The sequence below is a fragment of the Elaeis guineensis genome, chromosome 5 (genome assembly GCF_000442705.2).
Source record: "Elaeis guineensis isolate ETL-2024a chromosome 5, EG11, whole genome shotgun sequence".
Lineage (NCBI taxonomy): Eukaryota > Viridiplantae > Streptophyta > Magnoliopsida > Arecales > Arecaceae > Elaeis > Elaeis guineensis.
The window spans coordinates 90,200,064-90,221,810 of record NC_025997.2 but is presented as its reverse complement, the minus strand read 5'-3'; the positions used below and the strand labels follow the sequence as shown (position 1 = coordinate 90,221,810).

At 50.2% G+C, this 21,747-nt stretch overlaps 1 protein-coding gene across 1 annotated transcript; it reads right to left on the bottom strand.

Moving 5' to 3' along the window:
• Positions 1–19,980: 19,980 nt before the first annotated feature.
• LOC105037826 (probable histone H2A.2) lies at positions 19,981–20,980 on the bottom strand. The gene is made up of 2 exons (XM_010913445.3): positions 20,722–20,980; positions 19,981–20,395 (listed from the first exon to the last, which is right to left on the bottom strand). Exons 1-2 carry the CDS (start codon positions 20,908–20,910, stop codon positions 20,177–20,179), a joined length of 408 nt encoding a protein of 135 aa, XP_010911747.1. The 5' UTR covers positions 20,911–20,980; the 3' UTR covers positions 19,981–20,176.
• Positions 20,981–21,747: the final 767 nt, after the last annotated feature.

Below are 21,747 nucleotides of genomic sequence, written 5' to 3'. Positions count from 1 at the left end.
ATGGCCAACCAATCATCCTTATCCATTCATTTGGCACATTAAAGTGGGGCATGGAGAGGGCTTGGCATAAGAAAATAATTCATGAGAAGTCCCTTCTCATGAATTCAAATGGGTGCAATGGAAGTGAGGTGGCGCATGGAGATTGGGTCAAGGTGGTTTAATTATTTAAACCAACCTAATTGAACCAAATAATTTAGGTTCAATTAGACTAATTTAAACCCAACTAAATTAGGCTTAATTAGGTTTAATAAAATTCTAATTAAATCAGGAATTGACTAAGCCCAACCCCTGATCAAATCAGGAACCAAACCATCTCGACGATTAGGTCAACTCTTAACCTAATCGGATCAAACCCAACTGAATCCAATTCAATTGGACTTGATCCAAAAATAATTACTCAATCAAATTGAGTTAATTAACGATCAAATCACTAATTAAATCTCTCATAAATACTGAGTCCAAATCCGATGGGCAATCGGGCATCAAAATTCATCGATATGTAACCCTGATCGAAAAGTCCCAACCAGTGGGACTCTTGACCCCGGTACCCATAATGTGTGAAACTCGTGATCAGAGAATCCTGATTCTCGATCATTGAGTTTCAAACATGTAGGATTCTACACCAGCCATCAGATCAGATAGGAACCTCTAATGTGTGTGACCCCGCAGGTTCGAACCTAAGTCGGTAGCACAGGAACCAATTTCTGTACTAATCGAAGTGACCATCTAGCAATGATACCCGACGTCCGGATAGGTCGAAGAGTCACAATCGCAACACTCAGAACCTACATGAATATGGTTACTGTATAATTCATCCTTTTGACCCCTGTGTTTAGGACGACTCAGGATTAAACTGTCAACCCTGATCAGATCATCCGAATCATGCTCAACTCAAACAGTCCTGTGACTCCTCACAAAGACTACCCTGGTCAAAGTTTTGCTAAATTAAAACATGACTGTACACAGCTCCTAAACTGGAGTGGTCAATCCCATCTTGACACACGCACTGACAAGTCAAGTACTTGACTATACCCAGCAGCCTTCTGTCACTGAATTAGAAATTCAGGTAGTCCAGTGCCTAAGTGCAGTGAGTTGCTTGCAAGTCATCGTGGCGGTCTCAGGTCGGAGGGACATTTATACCCATATTCCATCGGAGCAAATCTTGACAGCAGAAATAGCTCTGGAGTCGGTCACGTTCAGTGCAGATGTACCCTTACATCTCACCTGTATGCCATACCAGTATCTCCACACTCATTGATTAAGAGGACAACCAACCTATATGGCACACAACGACCTATGCTTGATAAACATTGTCACCCTTGGTAACAACATATCATTTGATCGTGAACAGATTTAAGGACTAAACGACAAATCCTTCTTTGTCGAGTCTAAATAGTCCTAAGGACTTCACCACAACATAGGAGTTCATTAGAAGATGAAATATTTTATGATGAAAAATACTAAAATAATTTTTATTAATTCATAATTCAAGTACACATATAAAAATGAGTACAACCGTCAATAGGCTGATGATTAGCTTTGGGACACTATTCCCAATACCATCTGCAGCACCAACGGCACCCAACAATGGTTAACCCATCAACAACCTCAGAAACATCCAAGCCTCTCTCAGATTGCCGAGGCAGAGAGCTATTCCGCTCCACCAGACGTCCCAACCGAGCTTCAGCCGTCCAACCCGAACTCTCTAGCAAGTCACGACAACGAACACCACTCCACCCTCTGTAACAAGCTTCACGTGGCCCCACCACTCTCTGGCAAGTCGCGATAATGGACACCACTCCACTCTCCATAACAAACTCTACGTGGCTCCGAACGGCCCACTGACGTCACTACTCTCCATAACAAACTCCGTGTGGCCCTGAGCGGCCCACTACCATGCAGTTACGGACGTCGCTGTCAAGCGGTTATGCTCCTCCGTCTATAAAAAAGACCTCCAGATACATTTTTCTCTAAGCTCAAAAACTCTATCTCAAAATACTGTCAAAATCCCATTTGAGTGCTCCATTTCTGTTGAAGCAGAGTACTGACTTGAACATCGGAGGGTCTTGCTGGAGCACCCCCAACTCCGGTTTAGACTTTCCTTGCAGATCCCGGCGGCGGTGGCGATCATCTCGACTCCAGCTTCTTCGGCATCAATGAAATTCTACACCAACAGAGAGGATCTTTTTATTTTTCATCTCCATCATGTTCCTCTCAGATCAGCCAAAGAATGATGTCTTCACGAGCTAGCACTTCTGGAGAGATCGATCAGCACAAGGACTTCGTATGGATACCCATAGAGGCCGGACGCATGTGCGACTGTCAAGCATCATAAAGAACCATCTATCATAGATTTTAGATACGGTGATCTGCTACCCATGCATAGGTATAAATTTTTGAATTCAATTAATATTTAGATATGATCTAAATATAAATTAGATATGATCTGTACTTGCTGAATTTTAGATTTCAGTTATGGATACAAGCATATTAGTTCATGTCATAGATCCTGTATGGTGATTTAGATTTGATCTATGTATACATTATAGATTAAATTATTTAATCTATATATGTTCTACTGTAAAATTTTAAAAATGCATGCACATCACCCACCACGCTTCCCTTCACACATAGTAAGGAGAAAGTCTAGAGAAGAGGAGAAGAAGAAGATCAAGGAAAGAGATCAAGTGTTGATCAAAATTCAGGCTTTGTTTGGATTCAACAATCTAAATTTTTGAAGAAAAAAATTTAGATTAAAGAGGACTGTTCCAAGCTGATCCCGAGTAGATACTCGTAAAGGCTAAATACTTCTGCAGCTAAAAGAGAACCTCTTCTCTTCCAGATCCAGATTTGAAGAAAAAGATTGCGAAACAGGTATGTGATTTGATCACAATCTGAATTTCAGCATACATCAATTTCAGTTTATAAAATAGATCCATGTGGTTTTATATTTTCATGCATGCATAATTCAGATTAAAAGAGTTTTAATCTTATTTTTCACTGTGGTATTTAAAAAATAAAATTTTAAAACACATATGCATGCACCAAATCTTGAATTCCAACACACCGATGATAATTATGATATATTAAAGCAGTTGATAAATGAGATGCAATAGAAGTTCAACAAATATTATTCTTAGTATAATATTTTATTAATCATTACTTCTATTTTGGATCCGAGATCAAAGTTGATATTTATAGAGTTTTGTTATCAAATGGCATTTGACGCACAAGAGAGCAAGAAGAAGATTGATGATATTCGTGCTTGCCTTTATAAATTTTGTAATGAGTATGCAGATGCAACAAGAGTGCAGCCTTCTATAGGTTCAAGTGAGCTAACAGTTGATTTTGATGAACAAAGGGATATAAATTCAGTTTCTTCTTTTAATTTGAGTAAAATAAAATTTGGCATGGATTTTGTCCAATTTAAAAATCAAAATTCTTCGAAAAGACCAAAGAAATCAGAGCTAGATAGTTATTTGTATGATGATGTACTTTCTCATTTGAGGGACAAATAATTTGATATCTTGACATGGTGGAAGAGTAATGTAGCAGTCTATCTTATATTATCAAAAATAGCTAGAGATATTTTTGCTATTTCAGTCTCTACTATTTCATCAGAATCAGTATTCAGCACTGCGGTAGAGTTGTAGATCAGTATCGAAGTTCATTGAGCCTATATACTGTTGAGGTTTTAGTTTGTACCCAAGATTGACTTCGTGAAAAATATGATAATAGAATATAATTATTTTAAATTTATGTTATATTTTTTATTTGCTTATAGTACTTATATTTTGAAGATTTATGATTAATATGTGTGTTAACAGTTACAAGTAGCTTGATTGTGGATGATGGTACCTCGGAGCGAGCCAAACAGTAAAGTTGGGACATAGATATAATATTATGTAAGCATCTGTAAAATTTATTTTAATCCATATGAAGTTACAAATCTTCATATTTAAATTTCTTCATCTTCTAATTATTTAGTTTATTCTAAATACAGATTTTCATAATAATAGATGAATAAAGATGGAGAAAAAATATTTTGCTGGAATTCAACTCATGTGAAGAATTTAAAAAAATCTGAAGCATGTGAATTTCTATTTATTGAGAATTTCTTGTTTATCTTTTTCATTCCTACAAGCTACAAGTCTTTTGCATATATTCTTTTGCATGCTCTCTCAAACTGACTGATCATTAATTAACAATTGTCTCTTTTGTTTTGAGGTAATAATTTTGTAGACAGAGGTTAAGATTGTAAGTTTTGGTATCTTGTTGGGTATAAAATACCCACAGCCGAAACCCTCAACGGAATCGACATCAGTACAGCTCCGCCCGGACTCCTACGGGAGCCGGGCTCCACCGTCGACAGCAGCGCAGCTCCGCCCAGACTCCTACGGGAGCCGAGCTTCACCGCCGACAGCAGCGCAGCTCCGCCCGGGCTCCTACGGGAGCCGGACTCCACCGCCGACAGCAGTTGCAGCTTCGCCCGGACTCCTACGAGAGCCGGGCTTCACCGCCGACAGCAGCGCAGCTCCGCCCGGGCTCCTACGGGAGCCGGGCTCCACCGCCGACAGCAGTTGCAGCTCCGCCCGGACTCCTACGGGAGCCGGGCTTCACCGCCGACAGCAGCGCAGCTCCGCTCGGGCTCCTACGGGAGCCGGGCTTCACCGCCGACAGCAGCGCAGCTCCGCCCGGGCTCCTACGGGAGCCGGGCTCCACCGCCGACAGCAGTTGCAGCTCCGCCCGGACTCCTACGGGAGCCGGACTTCACTGCCGACAGCAGCGCAGCTCCGTCCGGGCTCCTATGGGAGCCGGGCTCCACCGCCGACAGCAGTTGCAGCTCCGCCCGGATACCTACGGGAGCCGGGCTTCACCGCCGACAGCAGCGCAGCTCCGCCCGGGCTCCTACGGGAGCCGGGATCCACCGCCGACAGCAGTTGCAGCTCCGCCCGGACTCCTACGGGAGCCGGGCTTCACCGCCGACAGCAGCACAGCTCCGCCCGGGCTCCTACGGGAGCCGGGCTCCACCGCCGACAGCAGTTGCAGCTCCGCCCGGACTCCTACGGGAGTCGGGCTTCACCGCCGACAGCAGCGCAGCTCCGTCCGGGCTCCTACGGGAGCCGGGCTCCACCGCCGACAGCAGCGCAGCTCCGCCCGGGCTCCTACGGGAGCCGGGCTCCACCGCCGACAGCAGTTGCAGCTCCGCCCGGGCTCCTACGGGAGCCGGGCTTCACCGCCGACAGCAGCGCAGCTCCGCCCGGGCTCCTACGGGAGCCGGGCTCCACCACCGACAGCAGTTGCAGCTCCGCCCGGACTCGTACGGGAGCCGGGCTTCACCGCCGACAGCAGCGCAGCTCCGCCCGGGCTCCTACGGGAGCCGGACTCCACCGCCGACAGCAGTTGCAGCTCCGCCCGGACTCCTACGGGAGCCGGGCTTCACCGCCGACAGCAGCGCAGCTCCGCCCGGGCTCCTACGGGAGCCGGGCTCCACCGCCGACAGCAGCGCAGCTCCGCCCGGGCTCCTACGGGAGCCGGGCTCCACCGCCGACAGCAGTTGCAGCTCCGCCCGGACTCCTACGGGAGCCGGGCTTCACCGCCGACAGCAGCGCAGCTCCGCCCGGACTCCTACGGGAGCCGAGCTTCACCGCCGACAGCAGTTGCAGCTCCGCCCGGACTCCTGCGGGAGCCAGGCTCCACCGCCGACAGCAAGTGCAACTCTGCCCGGACTCCTACGGGAGCCGGGTTTCGCAAGCGCAACTCTGCCCGGACTCCTACGGGAGCCGGGCTCCACCGCCGACAGCAAGTGCAGCTCCGCCCGGACTCCTACGGGAGCCGGGCTCCACCGCCGACATCAGAACAGCTCCGCCCGGACTCCTACGGGAGCCGGGCTCCGCTCTCAGTATAAACTGCTGGTAAGCTCCATCCGGACTCCTACCAGAGCCGGACTTCACCCCTAACTTTGAGTGCAGCGCAGCTCTGCCCGGACTCCTACGGGAGCTGGGTTCCGCAAGTGCAGCTCCGCCCAGACTCCTACGGGAGCCGGGCTCCGCTCACGACCCCAACCGCCAGGAGGACCTCTCCCGAACCTCAACAGAAACCGGGCTCCGGCCGTTGTCGAGCTTCAATCGGCAGATCCACGTTCCCTGACAGGCCGCAGTAACCATAGCCACCCTACTCCACTTCCTGTGGCGGACTCCGCACAGCTCCACTATCCCCTGGCAGGCCACAGTAACGGCCACGAACCTGCTCCACCTCCTGCGACGGATGCCATGCGATTCTCCTATCCGCTGACAACGGACGCTGCTCCACCCCTCATAACAGATTCCACGTGGCGGGCCGAGGTGATGGCCACGCGTCTGCCCCACTACCTTTCGCAATCAATTCTCCTGACCATGGGCGGCCCACTACCAGGCGGTTACAAACGTCGCCATCAGTCCATTGCCTCCTCCGCCTATAAAAGGAGGACCCAGATACGTTATTCTTTAAGCTCCTTTTCCTTATCTAAAAACTCTGCTAAATTCTCCGTTCGAGCACTCCATTCTTGTTGAGGCAGAGAACTGACTTGAGCGTCGGAGGATCTTGCCGGAGCAACCCCACCTCCGGTTTAGACTTCCCTTGCAGGTCCCGGCGGCGACCGCGGCTTCCCCGACTCCAGCTTCTCCGGCGCAAGCGGATTTTTGCACCAACAGGATTGGCGCTAGAGGAAGGGCGCCTGTGTCTTCGCAGCACCCTTGTTCTTAAAGGAGTGTTCAACGGAGCCGCCTCCGACCATCTCTCCGTCATCCACTCCTAATCCTCCCCCGTGAGATCGACACTCGATGCCTCCGCGCAGGGCGTCCACCCGGTGGTCCACGGCCTCCGCGGCCAGATCTCAGGCTCCGACCTCCCCTCCCGTTTCTCAGCCTCCTCCTCCTCCCCCTCCGACGGCGGCGGTCGGCACGGAGCAGTTTGACTTGCTGGCGTAGCAGGTCAAAGGCCTCATCGAAGCCGTACAAGCAATACAGCAGCAGCAGCCGCAGGCGTCGGCGCATCCGGAGGGGGCATCTCCGGAATGCCAGAACCCGGCGGTGGGGTGGGCCACCTGGGCCAGCCACCCCGTCCTTCCTGGGAAGGTGAATCCGAGGGTAGAGAGCCCTCAATCGGACCACGACTCCACCCCTGGGAGATCCCTGCCCCCGTTCTGCCAAAGGACCCTTGAGACTCGGAGTCGAGAGGACTTCCTGGACCGGAGGCTCCAGGAGATGAACCGGCGGATCGAAGAACTCCACCATGCGCCTCCCGCTTATGGTGAGGATATCTGCACTGACCCTCCCTTCTCCCAAATGATTATGCAGGAACCGATCCCGCCGAATTTCAAGCTCCCTCAGTTTGAAAGCTACGACGGGACGTCGGACCCGGTTGATCATCTGGAGGCCTTCCGAACGATGATACTGCTTCACGGTGCTCCCGACGCCATCTTGTGCCGGGCTTTCCCGTCAACTTTGAAGGGAGCAGCAATAAACTGGTACTCGGCTCTGAAGCCGGGTACCATATTCTCCTTCGATCAAATGAGCCACCAATTCGTGGCCCATTTTGTCAGCAGCCGGCGTCCCCGGAAAGGTTCGGAGTCCCTCATCAACATCAAACAGAGGGAAGGGGAGTCCATACGGGCCTACGTCAACCGCTTCAACATCGCAGCGTTGGAGGTCCGGAACTTGGACCAGTCAGTTGCCATGGCCGCCCTGAAAGGTGGCCTTCAGAAGAATGACCTCTTGTACTCCCTGGAGAAGAAGTACCCCAGGGATTTTGCTGATCTACTGGCTCGGGCTGAAGGATACGCCCGAGCGGAAGAGGCCTTCAAAATGAAGGACGAAGAGACTGCGAGGGAGCGTCAGGCGGGAGATTCTAGTAAGCCCACAGTCGAGAAGAGGCCAAAGGAAGCCCGGCCTCGCTCCCGATCCCCTCCTGGACATAAGTGCGCCCATACTCCCCCCCGGGCACGCAGGCAGAGAAGCCCGGACAACAGGTTTCGGCGGGGTTCCCTGCCAGGGAAATTCCGCAGCTACGCCCCCCTCAACGCCTCGAAGGCCCAGGTGCTGATGGAGGTCAGGGAGCAGCTCCCTAGGCCGGAGAGGATGCGCACACACCCCGAGAAGCGCAACCCCAACAAGTTCTACCTCTACCACCGCGACCACGGCCACGACACGGAGGAGTGCATCCAGCTCCAGGACGAGATCGAGGAGCTCATTCAGCGAGGTCGACTCGACAGATTCATCCACCGCAGGCCTGAGGATAGAAGAGACTGGCCAAAAGCCCTCCCACCGCCTGAACCGCAGAAAAGGGAGGAGCAGCCCGGGGACCGGCCGCCCATCGGGACCATCGACTCCATCACCGGAGGGCCTCAAGAAGGAGCGAGAATACTGTAAATGTATCGCTTACTATTTCGCTTTGAATCTACTTTTCTTTTTAGCTAACATGCTCCTCCTACTTAACGTGGATGTATTATGACTGGATATGACCCCTCCAAAAACAACGGTCATGTCAGAAACAGGAGGAGAACCTCGTCCTGACATGAGCACAGTCGAAGGCCCGATTCTTTTAGACCGGATGGGGGGAGAGGCCTCACAACGCCCTAATGTGCCCCCACAGCCCTGTTAGGGACAGGAGGAAAACCTCGCCCTAACTTGAGCAAAGTCAAAGGCCCGGTTCTTTTAGACCGGATGGGGGGAGAGGCCTCACAACACCCTAATGTGCCCCCACAGCCCTGTTAGGGACAGAAAGAAAACCTCGCCCTAACTTGAGCAAAGTCAAAGGCCCGGTTCTTTTAGACCGGATGGGGGGAGAGGCCTCACAATGCCCTAATGTGCCCCCACAGCCCTGTTAGGGACAGGAGGAAAACCTCGCCCTAACTTGAGCAAAGTCAAAGGCCCGGTTCTTTTAGATCGGATGGGGGGAGAGGCCTTGCAACGCCCTAATGTGCCCCCACAGCCATGTCAGGAACAGGAGGAGAACCTCATCCTGACATGAGCAAAGTTGAAGGCCCGGTTCTTTTAGACCGAAGGGGGGAGAGGCCCTACAGCGCCCTAACGCGCCCCCACAAGCCAGGCTGATAACGAGAACCTCGTGCCGGCTCAAGCAAAATGGAAGATTCGGACTCCTACGGGAGCCGGGTTCCGCCACCCAAGAAAGCTTCACCCGGACTCCTACGGGAGCCGGGTTCCGCCGCCCAGGAAAGCTTCACCCAGACTCCTACGGGAGCCGGGTTCCACCGCCCAAGAAAGCTTCACCCGGACTCCTACGGGAGCCGGGTTCCGCCGCCAAGAAAAGCTTCACCCGGACTCCTACGGGAGCCGGGTTCCGCCGCCCAGGAAAGCTTCACCCGGACTCCTACGGGAGTCAGGTTCCGCCGCCCAGAAAAGCTTCACCCGGACTCCTACGGGAGCCGGGTTCCGCCGCCAAGAAAAGCTTCACCCGGACTCCTACGGGAGCCGGGTTCCGCCGCCCAGGAAAGCTTCACCCGGACTCCTACGGGAGTCGGGTTCCGCTGCCCGAGAAAGCTTCACCCGGACTCCTACGGGAGTCGGGTTCCGCCGCCAAGAAAGACTTCGCCCGGACTCCTAAGGAAGCCGGACTCCATCCGCTACTTCGCCAGCAAGGGTTAAAAATAGTGGCGAGACTTGGCCACATGACGAGATCGGAGGGAAGGGGAGGGTCCCTTCCCACGACGACATCTAAGCCAAACAAGCCAAACGACGAGAAAGGGTCAACGGACGACAATATCGGTGCTACGCGTGGGCAAGGTAACACAAAGCGCTTTTTCTTCATTTTCGATATACGTACTACAGGGCTAGGACGGCCAGGGAAAGAGGGACAAAACGGCAAGAAGAAAGCAGCTACAAAAAGGGGGTGACTACAAAAGAACTCTAAGGAGGTCCTGCTCCCTCCGACCTAGGGTTATCGCCTCCATCCCTCAACCAGGACTGCCTCAGGTTCTCCACTGCTTCTTCTAGTTCTTCCTTCTTCCGCAGCACATCCTGGAGCGTCTGACGAAGATGTCGGCTCTCTGCCTCCGCTTCTCGATGCCGCTTCCGCAGAACTTCAGACTCCGCCTCCGCATCCGCAACGGCCTTCCGCTCGAGCGCCAGTTGGATTATCACTTGCTGAAGTTCGGCTGTCTTCTCCCCAAGGGAGACAAAAATCCCCTCGACAGTGCCCCTCAGGGCTAGGAGCTCTTCGGTATCTTGGGCGTTAGCAAGCTGCGCCCTAGTTACCAACTGCCTCTGGAGACGAACGACCTCGTCCGCCGCTTGACGGAATCTCCCTTTGTGCTCTTCTACCTACCGGCGCCAGCTGGCCCGCTGCACATCGTGGCTCATCTCAGCATCTTGAAGCTGCTTCTAAAGATCGAAGACCTTCTGCGACCATCTCTGCTCATCCTGCGCTGTGAGCCAGGATGAGTTCCCTTCCAGCTGGCCGATCCTCCTCTTCACAGCTGACAGCTCCACCTTAAGGGCGCTGATCCTGGCTTCTTGAGCCCAAGTTCGGTCACTGGCGCTCTTCGTACATTCCTCGAGCTCCTTTGTGAAGTTCGCCTTCCTCCGGCTGTAGTCCATGATTGCCTTCACTTGGAGACTCCTGAAGTGGGCGGCCTCAGCGGCGGCCTCGGAATAGCATTTTTTCGACTTGTGGAGCTCGTCCTCTGACTTCTTCAACTTCTTCGTCAGGTGGAGGACCTCCTTTCTTAGCCGTTGGATAGTTGACTTCAGCGAGACCCCCAGGGGCAAGGGGAGTGCTTCGGCAGGGCACTGCCATCAGAAGAAGCAAACGTCAAAGACCGACTCATTACAAGAAGAAAGGCAGAAAAGAAGGAGCAGGAAGAAGGAAAGGTCATCCACAATAAGAAATTTGACTTTATTGATTAATCTTGAAGACAAGCGGAAAGAAAATATGGCGACAAAAGAAAGATACAAGATCGGAGGTCTCAGACCTCGGGGGCAGGGGGTGGAGAGCTCGGCGCGGGGGGTGCGACTGCAGTAGCGGCGCATCGGTGGGGCGGACCTCCGAAATGGGGACCCCAGTCGGCGGGCTCCTTGAGGGAGCCCGGGGGGCCGCTGGCTCGGCATCCGAAGGAATGTCGATGGCCGGGGTCGCCTGGACGGGCGCAGCCAAGCTCGTCTCCTCCACCCTGGCCCTCTTCGCCGAACCGGAGGTCGTCGCGCCCTTCCTCTTCTGAGCTCTCATAGTCTTGGCGAGCATCCGTGTGGCTTCGGCATCCATTGCTAAAAAAAAAAAAAAAAACAAACAACAGGAAAAGAAAAGAAGAAAGGAAAAGCGGCACCGATCAGTCCAGAGTCAAAAAAAAAAAAAAAAAGGAGGAAAAAAGAAAAGGGAAAAAGGAAAAAAAAGAAGAGAGAAAGAAAGAGGAAGAAAAGAGCGAAAAAAAAAAAAAGAGAGAAGAAGAAGACAAGAAAAGGAAAGATAAATACTTGCTAGATCCTGAGGGCTCAGGTCGATGTTGAAAAGAAGCTGCTCCTTCAGAAGGTTAGGAAGGGAAGGAGCGGGATAACTCAGAAGCTTCTGGGCAGCCTGGAGGTCGTCCTCTCCTAGGCTGGGAGCCCGACGGACGGAATCCCTCAGAGACCCCCAAGGGGGCAGACCTAGTTCCAGGGTCGAGCAGTAGACAAAGAGAAATTTCTCCTTCCAGTTGTGAATCGAAGAAGGGGCGCCCTTCAGCAACCCCTTCTTACCAAACTGGGGGGAGAAGTACCACCAGTCCTTCGCTGAAGGATGGCGTTTGAAGGTGTAGAAATGCCTGAACAAGGAGAGGGATGGCTGGACCTCGGCTATATGGCAGAGGGAGAGAAACCCTATCAAAAACCTAAAGGAATTCGGGGCCACAGAGGCGGGAGAAATGTCTAAGAAGCGAAAGAAGGTGGCAACAAAGGCAGGAAGCGGAAGCCGGAGTCCGGCACGGAATGCCTCCTGGTACAAACAAAAGCGACCAGGAGGGGGAGCGCTGGCCCGGTCTGAGGGGTCGGGAAGCTCCAGGTCGTACTCCGAAGGAACCCCGTACCGAGCCCTTATCAGGAGGAGTTCGTCCGGAGTCGACGAACATAGAATGGCGCCCGGTGCGAAAACCGGGCGAGGCCCTGCCCCGGACGCGGGTTCGTCCGCAGAGACAGGGGCCTGGGGGTTCGAAGCAGAAGAACTCCCAGAACTGACAGGGGCAGAAGAGTCGGAAGATATTTTTCGGGGGGAGAACCTAAAGGATCCTAGAAAGGCAAACCGAGAAGGGAACGAGACGCCGAAGGTCAACTCAGAAGAAGACACAAAAGAAATGAAAAGAGGAGAAGCCCCTAGGCGGTAAGAAGAAAAAGGTTGGCACTAACCTATCTTGCTCTGGGGATCTGGGGAGCGAGAAACGGAAGGCGCCTACAGCTCGAGAGGGCGTTCGCTAGAGCAGACTCTCGGGGAGAGGACAGACTCCAGCAAGAAATCAGAAATGGAGTGGGACGCCTGAAGGGGGGAGGACGGGTTTAAATAGACCCTGGGATCCGGCGCCATAATGATCTCGAATCCCCCCAGGCCAGTCCGCATCCGACGCGTGTCCCACTCTCCATGACAGGCGGCTAAAGGTGGCTGGCGGCTGGCAGGGTCATAATTGCGTCGTACCTAGGCCAACGTACCTGCGGGGTCTTCGAAGCGTCCCCTCGTACCACCCCAATTCGAAAAGACTCCGGCACGCGCTCATTTAATGCCAAAATATCTGAGAGCGGCAGGGCGCAGAATTCGAAGGGACGGTTCCGGCTGTACCTCTGTGTACTTTCTTCGTTTGAAATTCAAACTCGGATGTAGGGGGACTGGTGTTGGGTATAAAATACCCACAGTCGAAACCCTCAACGAAATCGACATCAATGCAGCTCCGCTCGGACTCATACGGGAGCCGGGCTCCACCGTCGACAGCAGCGCAGCTCCGCCCGGACTCCTACGGGAGCCGGGCTTCACCGCCAACAGCAGCGCAGCTCCGCCCGGGCTCCTACGGGAGCCGGGCTCCACCGCCGACAGCAGTTGCACCTCCGCCCGGACTCCTACGGGAACCGGGCTTCACCGCCGACAGCAGCGCAGCTCCGCCCGGGCTCCTACGGGAGCCGGGCTCCACCGCCGACAGCAGTTGCAGCTCCGCCCGGACTCCTACGGGAGCCGGGCTTCACCGCCGACAGCAGCGCAGCTCCGCCCGGGCTCCTACGGGAGCCGGGCTTCACCGCCGACAGCAGTTGCAGCTCCGCCCGGACTCCTACGGGAGCCGGGCTTCACCGCCGACAGCAGCGCAGCTCCGCCCGGGCTCCTACGGGAGCCGGGCTCCACCGCCGACAGCAGTTGCAGCTCCGCCCGGACTCCTACGGGAGCCAGGCTTCACCGCCGACAGCAGCGCAGCTCCGCCCGGGCTCCTACGGGAGCTGGGCTCCACCGCCGACAGCAGCGCAGCTCCGCCCGGGCTCCACCACCGACAGCAGTTGCAGCTCCGCCCGGACTCCTACGAGAGTCGGGCTTCACCGCCGACAGCAGCGCAGCTCCGCCCGGGCTCCTACGGGAGCCGGGCTCCACCGCCGACAGTAGTTGCAGCTCCGCCCGGACTCCTACGGGAGCCGGGCTTCACCGCTGACAGCAGCACAGCTCCGCCCGGGCTCCTACGGGAGTCGGGCTCCACCGCCGACAGCAGCGCAGCTCCGCCCGGGCTCCTACGGGAGCCGGGCTCCACCACCGACAGCAGTTGCAGCTCCGCCCGGGCTCCTACGGGAGCCGGGCTTCACCGCCGACAGCAGTGCAGCTCCGCCCGGGCTCCTACGGGAGCCGGGCTCCACCGCCGACAGCAGTTGCAGCTCCGCCCGGACTCCTACGGGAGCCGGGCTCCACCGCCGACAGCAGCGCAGCTCCGCCCGGGCTCCTACGGGAGCCGGGCTTCACCGCCGATAGCAGCGCAGCTCCGCCCGGGCTCCTACGGGAGCCGGGCTCCACCGCCGACAGCAGTTGCAGCTCCGCCCGGACTCCTACGGGAACCGGGCTTCACCGCCGACAGCAGCGCAGCTCCGCTCGGGCTCCTACGGGAGCCGGGCTCCACCGCCGACAGCAGTTGCAGCTCCGCCTGGACTCCTACGGGAGCCGGGCTTCACCGCCGACAGCAGCGCAGCTCCGCCCGGACTCCTACGGGAGCCGGGCTTCACCGCCGACAGCAGTTGCAGCTCCGCTCGGACTCCTACGGGAGCCAGGCTCCACCGTCGATAGCAAGTGCAACTCTGCCCGGACTCCTACGGGAGCCGGGTTCCGCAAGCGCAACTCTGCCCGGACTCCTACGAAAGCCGGGCTCCACCGCCGACAGCAAGTGCAGCTCCGCCCGGACTCCTACGGGAGCCGGGCTCCACCGCCGGTATCAAAACAGCTCCGCCCGGACTCCTACGGGAGCCGGGCTCCGCTCTCAGTATAAACTGCTGGTAAGCTCCATCCGGACTCCTACCAGAGCCGGACTTCACCCCTAACTTTGAGTGCAGCGCAGCTCTGCCCGGACTCCTACGGGAGCCGGGCTCCACCGACGACAGTGAGTGCAGCTCCGCCCGGACTCCTACGGGAGCCGGGTTCCGCAAGTGCAGCTCCGCTCGGACTCCTACGGGAGCCGGGCTCCGCTCACGACCCCAACCGCCAGAAGGACCTCTCCCGGACCTCAACAGAAACCGGGCTCCGGCCGTTGCCGAGCTTCAATCGGCAGATCCACGTCCCCTGACAGGCCGCAGTAACCATAGCCACCCTGCTCCACTTCCTGTGGCGGTCTCCGCACAGCTCCACTATCCCCTGGCAGGCCACAGTAACGGTCACGAACCTGCTCCACCTCCTGTGACGGATGCCATGCGATTCTCCTATCCGCTGACAACAGACGCTGCTCCACCCCTCATAACAGATTCCACGTGGCGGGCCGAGGTGATGGCCACGCGTCTGCCCCACTACCTTTCGCAATCAATTCCCCTGACCATGGGCGGCCCACTACCAGGCGGTTACAAACGTCGCCATCAGTCCGTTGCCTCCTCCGCCTATAAAAGGAGGACCCAGATACGTTATTCTTTAAGCTCCTTTTCCTTATCTAAAAACTCTGCTAAATTCTTCGTTCGAGCACTCCATTCTTGTTGAGGCAGAGAACTGACTTGAGCGTCGGAGGGTCTTGCCGGAGCAACCCCACCTCCGGTTTAGACTTCCCTTGCAGGTCCCGGTGGCGACCGCGGCTTCCCCGACTCCAGCTTCTCCGGCGCAAGCGGATTTTTGCATATATTCTTTTGCATGCTCTCTCAAACTGACTGATCATTAATTAACAATTGTCTCTTTTGTTTTGAGGTAATAATTTTGTAGACAGAGGTTAAGATTGTAAGTTTTGGTATCTGTTTGTATTCTTTTGGTCATCATATTTATATATAATTTATTATCTGGATATGCTTTTCTATCATCTTTTATTTTTGGATGCACTCTTCTTTCCTGCTTTCTTTTCCCACCTCCAACGATGAACGATAATCATCAAAAATCTTATAGTTTATCAGTATCATTTTTATTAGTGCAGCCAATGAGTATGTGCTGCCTGGAGTTGTTGGTTTAAATTATCTGGAAAGTTGAAAAATGGGGTGACAGCCTCCAACTTTGTTGGTTATTCCATTCCTGTATTTGAATAGTCTGGCAAGAGGACAACTTCTTGCTGCTTACATATTGGTTATTCCATTTCTGTATTTCTCCCAACCATGGCTGTTGGAGCTTCCCCTCAGTTGTTCCATGAGTTTGGTGTCATCAAAAGATTTGGACAGGCTAACCAATTTAAGGTACCTTTTCTTTATGTGCTTCGGTATGGTCCTATTTTCTTTTTAATTTTCTCATATCTTTTCTTTATAAGCGTCATTTGATCCTGTCCTTATTGCTTTATTTGGGGTTGCTTCTTATATTTTGGACTCATTAATCTCTTTCTTTAAGTAAATTAAAAAAAGATCTTATTGCATTCTGATTGATTAAATTTTTTGATGACGGTTGAGTATATCACAATTGAATACAGAAATATATAGCTGCTTTCTTTTTTCCATTGTGAATACTCATGCCGTTGAGCCACAGGTTTGTTATCTTAGACTATGCTGTTGGATTCGATTATCTTAGGTCACCCTCCTTTCCAGGTGCTAGTGGGATTCTTTGGTACACTTTCTAAAGAGTGGGCATTAGAGTGCATGAAAGATCTTTTGATGGTCAACCTGAGAGGAAATCTTCAGATAATCGTGCCGGTATTTTTTCTTCAGAAATCTTTGGCACACTTTGCTAAGTTCTTTTTCTTTTTGTTACATGGACATATATCATTTGGAATTTTATTTTGAGGAAAAATATCTTCACAGATGTCATAAAGGTCATAACTTTGAGATCTAAATAAGAAATGAAGTAATGTTTTTCCTTAACTTTTTTTTTCTTAGATCAAAATCAATTCGCCAGATTACTGTGTTCACATACAATCTAGTTTCGGGCCGGCCCGATTAGGTTTGGAACAGGCCGATTAGGTTCGGGCCGGCTTGATTGGGCCTGGGCCAGGTCGATTAGGTTGGGGCCAGCTCGATTAGGCCCGGGCCAGGCTAGGGCTTGGGCCAGGGCCGGGCTCAGGCCTCATATTTTAAAAAATTTTTGGGCCGAAGCCCATAAAAAAATTACGGGCCGAGCTTGGGTAGATGTATAGCCCGATCTGGCCCGACCCAGTTCCAGTCCTAGTCTCAACCCAATTAATCCTGTAACTCCTCACAAGGATTATTCTAGCTAAGATTTTACTAAATTGAAAACGTATTTAAGCATACTCTCTAATGATTTAGAATGGTCAATCCCATCTTGACTCACATATCGACTTCACAAGTACAACTGTGCTCAGAAACCAATAGTCTCACATCGGTTGTGAGTCAAGGGGGACTTATGTTTATGAGGAGAAAAAAATCATTCTCACGTGAGGCACCTTTTAAAGGGCAAAATCGTGAAGCCCATGGGCCAGAGCGGACAATACCTCACATGACGGGCCGAGCCTTTGTCCGCAACAATAGCGTGCCAGGTAGGGGTCAAGGTCCGCCTCGGTTCTCTGGGGCAGAGGTCCACCTCGGTTGACTGTGGGGCTCCTCGAACTGTACACATCGGAGTCTCCCTTGATTGGGGGGCTCTATTGTGATTCTAATAATGTGGAGGGCACCAATAGTCCCACATCGGTTGTGAGTCAAAGAGGATTCACGCTTATAAGGAGGAAAAAATTATTCCCACGTGAAATATCTTTTAAAGGGCAAAACCATAAGGCCCATAGACCAAAGCGGACAATACCTCACGTGACGGATCGAACCCTTGTCCGCAACAAAGGACTAAACGATATATCCTCCTATATCGATTCAATTAGTCCTAAGTACTTTATTACAACATTGAAGTTAATAGAAGATGTTCACAAGGTAACGAAGAAAACTAAATAATAATTTATTAATAATTAATAATTTATATATAATTTATAAAAATAAACTCAATCGTCATCAGACTGATGATTGATTTTGAGACACATTTCTCAATACCGTCGACAACAAGCACCACCACCCATAGCCCCAGGGATTTCATCCAATGGAGGAGCTCATCACAGAGGTTTGCCAGGGTAACTCTCTCATCCGCTACTCATAAAAGCCACCAGGGCCTCTTTTGGCTCGCACCCCAACACCACCTCATTTAGCTCCGCCGTCCACCAGCTCACGGAGACAACCCAGCCCCAAAAAATGATAGGCTACAATGATAAAAAAAAATAAAAAATAAGACTTACCACCAAAGAGCGATCACCGACGACAAGTTGAATGATTGCAATTTGATCGGGGACGACATGAGAGGCGGAGGTTTGGATGGCTAGGGTTTGTGACGCAAGAGGTTGAGAAAAGAAAAAGAGCGGCATTATGCAAAGAAAAAAAAAATTTATTTGATTTTTTTTATGAGAATAATTTTATTCAAATATTTTATTATAAGATTATCAAAAATGTGATAATCTGAATAGCCACCTCTCTTCAAAGCTATCTAGATTGTCACCTATGAGACAATCTGCATTGCCACCAAAAAAATATACCAAATACAGCAATCCAATGAATACATTTTAAATTGCCAACAACCTGAATAGATTACCAGCTATCAAATGTAACTTAAGTTCCTAGATCAACTTCGTATCTTTTAATCCCAAGATGATGGAGCGGGATCGTGATGAGTGCAGTACGGACAGCCGCAACAGGTACCTCATGAAAGTAAAGGGAGGCGACCATGGCAACTAGGAGGAACCGGCATGGGGCCACGAGTGGCGCACCAAAAGGGGATGGGATCGACAGAAGATCGACCGAAGAGTGGGAGGAAGAGAAAGAAAAAATAAATAAATAAATAAATAACAAAATAATTTTATTTTATTAATAATAAAATATTATTATTTAATTAATAATAAAATATTATTATTTGATTAATAATAAATTATTATTATTATTTAATTAATAATATTATTTTAAAATATATTTATTATTAAAAATTAATAAATATAAATTAAAAAATATTACAAAAAAAAATAAACTAAAACCACCATCGGCAATTGAAGAGCACGAACGGAAGCTTCTTCGAGACCGGAGAGAGAGAGTAAAAATGATAAAAAATAATATTTTAATTACTAAAATATTATTATTTCATTAATAATAAAATATTATTATTTATTTAATAATAAAATATTATTATTTAATTGATAATAAAATATTATTTTTTATTTAATAATAAATATTATTATTTTATTAATAATTAATTATTAATAATTAATTAATAATAAAATATTATTATTCCGTCGCCATCTCCCCTCCACCTCCACCGCCCAATGGGACCACAAAACCATCCAAAAAGTGATCCCTTGATACACGGATCGTCACTTTCTACGTGCTAATCCAAAAAAAAACAATACCAATATTTTTTTCCAAAATAATAATAATCATTATTTTATTAATATAAAAAATTTTTAAATAATACATATTTTATTATTATATAAATTTTTTATTTTAATGATAAATATATTTATTACTTTTTAATAAAACATATTTATTGAATTTTTATAATAAATATATTTTAAAATAATAATACTTTATTATTAATCAAATGATAATATTTTATTATTCATCAAATAATAATATTTTATTATTAATAAAATAAAAATATTTTATTTTTATTATTTTTTTTTTTTCTTCGTTTCTCTTTTTCCTTCCTCTCACACCTCCCTCCCCGACCCATCTTCTTTTATTTTTTTTCCTCGTTTCTCCCTTTCCTTCCTCTCACACCTCCCTCCCCGACCAATCTTCTTCTGTCGACAGCCGACCTGCACCCATCTCTTTCCGACTCGCCTTCCACAACCCCACCCCGCCGCAGACCCACGCTTATTCCTCACCGCTACCATTGCCGCCTCCCTCTCCCCTCATGAGACACCCACCCCGACGACCATCAGTGCAAACACAAAAGCACACCTCCACCCCCCTCCGCCAACCACTGCACCCGCACCCTATGCCCCCGCGCCCCACGCCCCCTCTAAGCGCCACCCATCACCACCCCCACCACCCGACCACTGCCACACGTCACCACCCCCACCGCCCGATCAGTGCCCCAACTGAGCGACAACCCCCCCTCCCTGATCCCGACAAAACCCCCAAATCCGATACAAAACCAAAAATAAAAAAAAAAATTTAATCATATTTTAAAATAAAAAAAATTCACATCTTAAAAATACGATTTTATCTTAAAATCACATATCAAACATGCGTTTTCAATTTTATATTTAAAATTAAATTTTTATTTTTATTTTTTTATCGTTCAGCAAGTGAATCAACAGTAGCATAACTTCGCTATCTATTCACAAACAATCACTATGATCGGTAGCTTGCAAGGAGAAATAAATTTGGTGGAGACATGATGAACAAAATCTTAAGTCTAGAAGAGAGATGCCCACTTTCCCATTCCTTGAATTAAAATCTAAAAACAATTGACAAACACTACAACTTACATAAAATAAGAGAGAGAAGAAAAAGGGAAAAGAAGTAGAAGAATTTCTAAAGATGTTACGTTCTCCACATTAGTCTACAAGAGAAAGACAAGGAAGAGGAGAAAAAAATTGGCAACTTTAGTTCTCATCATCTCCAGGGGCAGACTTGGAGGAGCCACCGGTCTTCTTGGGGAGAAGTAGGTTGTGGATGTTGGGCATCACACCACCATTGGCAATGGTGACCGTCCCCAGAAGCTTGGAAAGCTCCTCATCGTTCCTCACCGCCAATTGGATGTGCCTTGGGACTATTCTCGTCTTCTTGTTGTCTCTAGCCGCGTTTCCAGCGAGCTCCAACACCTATTCATACGCGAAAAGAGAAAAAATAGAAGGTTAATTCTCAAATAGTGGACAATTAAAAGCCCGTGGGAGCATCAAAACAAACCCCAAAAACCCGAACCCTTACAATATAAAAAACAAAACATCAAATATAATCACAAATCGCACAAACAGAAAAAAGAAACAACACAACGGCCAGATCCCCCAAAGAAATTCCACAAAATAAACACAGATTGCAACCAAAACCAAGCAGGAAAGGAAACTAGAAAATTTCACGAGTACCACATTTATCCTCAAAATACCAAGAACCAGATCATTGAAAGAAACAAAAACAACGGAATCCGCACCTCGGCAGCGAGGTACTCGAGGACGGCAGCGAGATAGACTGGAGCGCCGGCGCCAACGCGCTCAGCGTACTTGCCAGCCTTGAGGAAACGGGCTATCCTGCCGACGGGAAACTGGAGACCAGCCTTGCTACTCCTCGACATCGCCTTCTTCGAGGCGCCGGAGCCGATCGCCTTCCCCCTTCCGGCCATGGCGATGTAAATCTTAGGTCAGCGTTTGAGGAAGAAGAGATCGGTATTAGGTTTCCAACCGAGATGAGGGGTCTTTGCTTCCACTTATAAAGCCGAGGCGGAGGGGTTCGACCGAGCCAATGAGGGAAGAGCACACGGATTGCCATCTCTAGCCGTTGGATGGAATTCAACTGAATGGCCCGATTTTCATTTAAGAATTCGGAGATTCTCTTAGATCTTGTAGAAAATATTATGCTAATTACACTCGCCTTTGCGACACGCATAAGTATATCCATACATTGTGTTGAGCCCGCATGTAGAAGGGATGGCATATTGGGTAGGGTGGCTGTTTTCTGAAAGTTGGTGCATGAAGTATTTTCTTTACTTAATGATTATGTTATAGCCCAAACCAAGCCCACTAAAGCCTATTAAACAAAAAAAAAAAAAAAAAAAAAAAAAAGAGAAGGAAAACAGAGCAGGAAGACTCCCGATCGGAGTCTTCCTCTTCTCCGATCAAGAATCGGAGTCCTAGGGCCATTGAAAGACCCTAGGACGAGCTCTATAAGAACCCTTCCCCTCTCTTCTATGGGTAGACCCTTCCGTCGCCGTCGATTGCCGGAGATTTTTCTCCGATTTTCCCGTTTGAAGCCGTGACTCCTCGACCCGTGTTCGCCGCGATTTCTCACCGGTGGAGGTCACCGGAGGTTGTGGTAAGGTCTCCCTCCTCTCCCTCTCTTCTCTCCCTTCTTTCCTGTGCCTGTGTGCACGATGGCCGGCGACGGGTGTCGCCGGATTTAGTTGGAGAAAGAAACCCCCCTGTAAGCTGCCTCTTTCCTCTGATTTTCCGGCGCCGACGGT